General features: G+C 65.6%; 1 protein-coding gene across 1 annotated transcript; it reads right to left on the bottom strand.

Moving 5' to 3' along the window:
- Positions 1-270: 270 nt before the first annotated feature.
- Positions 271-4,022, bottom strand: ZBED4 (zinc finger BED-type containing 4). The gene has a single exon (XM_056107081.1). It carries the CDS (start codon positions 3,796-3,798, stop codon positions 280-282), a length of 3,519 nt encoding a protein of 1,172 aa, XP_055963056.1. The 5' UTR covers positions 3,799-4,022; the 3' UTR covers positions 271-279.
- Positions 4,023-4,682: the final 660 nt, after the last annotated feature.

A 4,682-nucleotide genomic window follows, 5' to 3' on the forward strand; every position in this document is an offset into this window, starting at 1 on the left:
TCTTCTCTGCCACTCTAGTACAGCAAACCCTAACCCTCAACTTTTAAAAAACTCGACAGTTAGGAACCAGAACCTGATCATCGCATTTCATAACTGACGTAACAGGCCGTCTCTAGTGGACGTGCGCGAGCGCACGCGGGGAGGCCAGGGGGCCCGGCCACAGGAATAAGGCACAAGCAGATGCTGCAGCGGCTGGGCGAGCGGCCCCCGTGGCCCTGAGTGACCAGGCTGGTGCCTCCCGAGCACCGGAACTTCCAGCGCGGCGGCTCCGTCGGAGAGTCAGTACTGGAAGTAGATTAAGGGGAGATTCACTTTCAGAAAGACGAGTTTTTCAAAGTGTTCCATCGTGAGCCTGGACGGGCCGAAGCCGCCGTGCTCCGAGGGTGTGTCAAAGAGCTTTTCCGAAGGGACGATGCTCGGGGGGCAGCCCAGAAAGCGGACGGCCAGCGTGGAGAGGCCGGGCCAGGCCGCCCTCTTCAGGTTCCAGTAGGTGAGGGGGTCGCAGCTGTGCTCCAGCACCTCCTCCGCCAGGTAGGCCAGCACCATGTCCTCGGGCACCGGGGCCTTGTCCAGCGGGCCCGGCTTCTTCACCGTGGCGACGAGGGACCACAGGCTCTCCTCGCCCGAGGGGCCCTGGGGCGGGGCCCCCGGGTCGTGCCCGTTGCGGACAGGCATGTGGTCTGAGGTAGAATTCAGCATTTCGAGTTCCCTGATTAGATCCTGCCGGTACTGCTCGGCCTCCTCCTCGGAGAACAGCGAGGCCTTGTAGCGGGGGTCGAGCAGCGTGGCGAAGATGTACCTGGGGTCGCGCAGGGTGGCGGCCAGGCGGCTCACCACGGCCTCCTTCAGGGCCTTGAGCATGGTGTCGATGCCCATGGTCTCCTCGAAGAGCATCTCGACCTTCCTGCTGAGGATGTGGATCATGGGGATGACCTGGCTGAGCGTGGACGCGGGGGCGCTCATCTCGCGGCTGGCCGCGTCGAAGGGCTTCAGGGCGTGGCACACGGACTGCATGACGGCCCACTGGTCGCAGCTGACGAGCTCGCGGAAGCCGCACTCGACCGACAGCTCGTTGACCGCCCGCTTCTGCTCCACGAGCCGCTCCAGCATGCGGAAGGACGTGTTCCACCTGGAGGGCACGTCCTGAATGAGGTGGTGCTGGGGCAGCTCGAACTCCCTCTGCAGCTCGGCCAGCTTCTCCTTGGCGCGGGGCGAGCGGTGCACCCGCTCGCAGATCTTCCGGGCGATGCTCAGCAGGTTCTGCACCATCCGCTGGCTCTTGAGGGCCTCGCCCACGATGAGGCTGACGGTGTGGCTGAAGCACGGCACGCTGGCGCGCTCGCCCTCGCTCAGCGTCCGGCCCACGCTGGCGTTGTCGGTCACGGTGAGGCCGAGCTGCAGGCCGGGGGCCGTCACCCACGCCTCCCACCAGCACTCCAGCTGCTTCTGGACGCTGTTGCCGCTGCAGTCACAGTCGACCCGGGACACGCCGAGCAGGGCCGAGCCGTGGTGGTCCTCGCAGTGGGGCCGGGCGGAGGCCTCGAAGGTGACCCAGTGGGCGGTGAGCGTCAGGTACTCCCGGGTCTGGCTGCTCATCCACACCCCCGCGGTGAAGTGGACCACGCCGCCCTCGGCCTCCTTCAGGCGGGCCAGCACGATCTGCCTCACGCTGTCGTACATGCCGGGGATGGCGGTCCTGGAGAAGTAGGCGGGGGAGGGCAGGGAGTACTGCGGGTTCAGGTAGCCGAGCAGCCTGCTGAAGCCCACGCTGTCCACCAGGGAGTAGGGCTGGAGGTCAAGGGCGATCATCTCGGCCACGAGACTCGTGATCTTTTTGGCAACGGGGTGAGAGTCGTAAAACTTTTCGGTGGTGGCGGCGGCGGCGTGGAAGGAGGACGCTCCCGGCCCCTCGGTGCCCAGGGGGCCGGGGAGCACCGGGGAGGAGGGCCGGGCGCTCGCGGGGCCGTCGGACTTCAGCACGCTGCCGTGGAACCGCTGCAGGTGTCTCAGGAGGCAGCTGGTGCCCAGGTTGGTCGGCTTCTTGCCCCGGCTGATGGTCCGGCCGCAGTGCAGGCACACCACTTTCGTGGGGTCTGCGGAGCAGATGGAGAAATGATTCCACAACTTTGAGGTCTTTTTGCTGTTGACAGGAAACACAACCGGATTATTTTTTGTGACCACGGCTGGCAGGGCAGTTAGTCTGGAGGAACTTTCTGCCGATGCCAGAGTAGCATACGGAGAACTGGCCAAGCTGGCCCCCAGAAAACCCTTCTGGCTCCCGACAACTTGAGGGTGGCGCCTGGACAGGTGTCTCATCAGACAGCTGGTGCCCACGTCCCCCTTCTTCCCCCGACTGATAATGCAGCCGCAGTACCTGCACACGGCCTTGAGGCTGTCCATGGGCGCCAGCGAGAAGTGATGCCAGACCTCGGACTTGAGCCTCTTCATGACCCGTTTGTTCTGCTGGAACACGGCGCCGGAGCCGGGCAGCCGAGGGCTCGGCCCGGCCACCCGCCGCCTCTCCGGGGACGACAGCAGGGCCGCCTCCCCGAGCCCGTCCACGTCCTCCAGCAGCGCCTCCCCGGGGGTCAGGTGCGACTGCGGGTCCTCGGGCAGCCGGTCGGGGGAGGACGACGCCGAGGGGGACTCTGGGATCAGCTTCCCCGGGGACGACGCCACAGAGCTGGGCTCCGTGTCGGGGGGCGGCAGGGCGGGCAGCAGCGTGGGGGGCGTGGAGTGCAGGGGCGGGATGCCGGGGCCGCCCCCGTTCTCCTGCAGCACGATGGAGCGGTGGGCGCGCCACATGTGGCGGATGAGGCAGCTGGTGCCCAGGTCCTTGCCGTTCTTGCCGCGGCTGAACTCGTTCATGCAGTGGATGCACACGGCCTTGGAGCTGTCCAGGGGGGACAGGTAGAAGTGCTTCCACACCGCGGAGCGCCGGCGGGAGCCGGCCGCACTCTTGGGCACGGGGAGGCTCCTCTCGGCCCCGTTCTCCAGGGCCTCTTCGTAATGGAGCGCGGGGAGGGGCACAGAAGGGCCCCCCAGGGCCTCCTCCCGGCCGTACTTGTCGGAGAGGGGCACGTCGGGGGAGACGTCGTCCGAAGAGACCACGGACACGGTCTCCTCCGCCATCCGGTCGGGGGAGGGGACCTTGGACGCCACCTGGGGGGCAAGCTTGACGGGGGAGAGGAGGGGGCTCAGGTCGCCGCCGTCGGCGGGCTGGGGCGGGAGCAGCAGCGAGGGCGCCGCGAAGGAGGCGAGGGCCGCCATGCTCCCGTTCTCCGGGATGAGCACCGTGGGGTGCGCGCGCCTGACGTGCCTCATGAGGCAGCTGGTGCTCAGGTCCTTCTCGTTCTTGCCCCGGCTGAACTCCTTCATGCAGTACATGCAGATGGCCTTCGTGCTGTCCCGGGGCGAGATGAAGAAGTGCTTCCAGGCCGGCGACTTCTTCCTGGAGCCGGCGCCGCGGCCCGCGAGCAGGCTCTGGGCCACGGCCTCCATGGCCACGTCGTACAGGGTGCTGCTGTACTGGGAGAAGAGGGCCCCGCAGTCGTCCTCGCCGTCGGGGCACGCGCGCGTCCCGGGGGCCGCGCAGCTCTGGCTCGGGCCCCGGGCCTCCAGCTGCTCATCGCCGCTGTCGGCCTGGGCGCCCCCGCCCTCGGGTTCCTGCTTGAAGCCCCCCCCGCCCAGACCGTGGTCGGGAATCCCGTCGTCATCTTCCTCTTCGACTTTAAAGCGGACCTGATCGGACAGAAAGCCACGACCCTCTCTGGGACCAGTTTCTGGGTCACTCTCCATGGCTGACCATAACTACTCTACTTCGCGGCCATCTCCTGGAGTGGGACAATCGGGTCCAGACGTGCCGGGGCTTCAGTTTCTGCGAACAGCTCTATCTCTCGGGGTGTTTACGAATCCGGCCACGCACGCGTCTCACTGCCCGCCAGCACCAGTGACACCCTGGCATCGCATCACAGGCACGGCCTGTCCGGGAGCTCCGCAACCCGCTCCAGTGCAGACACGGTCACGCCGCGGGGCTTGTCCTCAAGCTGAGACTGGCTGCTGTCCTGGCGAGCACATGACGAGTCGCGGACACTGTCCAGAGAGAGACGGCAGGTTAAGCGCTGAATCGACATCGTGCCTAGGGGCTGGAGCAACAGCACAGCGGGGAGGGCGTTGGCCTTGCACGTGGCCAACCAGGGTTCAACTCCCAGCATCCCATAGGGTCTCCCCTGAGCACCGCCAGGGGTGATTCCTGACTGAATGCAGAACCAGGAGGAACCCCTGTGCGTCGCCGGGTGTGACCCAAAAAGACAAAAAAAAAAAACCCAACAAAACACCCCATTCTGCCTAAACCTCTGCTGTCCTACAGCTGACAGAGAGAAACTCATCCTGGGACGCTGAGTCGGAAAATGTGCCCCTGGCTCTTCTGGCGACCTACTTATACGTTGAAGGTGCCCTGCATGTGAAATGAGGAGAGCTAAGAGGAGACTCGCGGGAAGAGCGTACGGAAACCCAGACCCGGCTCAGAGCTTGGTCCGGGCCCGCATCTCTGCCCTCGCCCCGCAGGCTCCTCAGGGAAACCCAGGCCGATAACCTCAGCTACATTTTCACTGTGCTTTGGTGTGAAAATGGAGACAGAAAATAGGAACTGGGAACCTTCCAGCTAAGCTAGGAAATGTTCG

This window comes from Sorex fumeus, unplaced genomic scaffold (genome assembly GCF_029834395.1).
Source record: "Sorex fumeus unplaced genomic scaffold, SorFum_2.1 ptg000153l, whole genome shotgun sequence".
Lineage (NCBI taxonomy): Eukaryota > Metazoa > Chordata > Mammalia > Eulipotyphla > Soricidae > Sorex > Sorex fumeus.

Excerpts from the sequence above, each read along its gene's own strand:
- ZBED4 (XM_056107081.1), bottom strand. The coding sequence starts at position 3,798 with ATGGAGAGTGACCCAGAAACTGGTCCCAGAGAGGGTCGTGGCTTTCTG.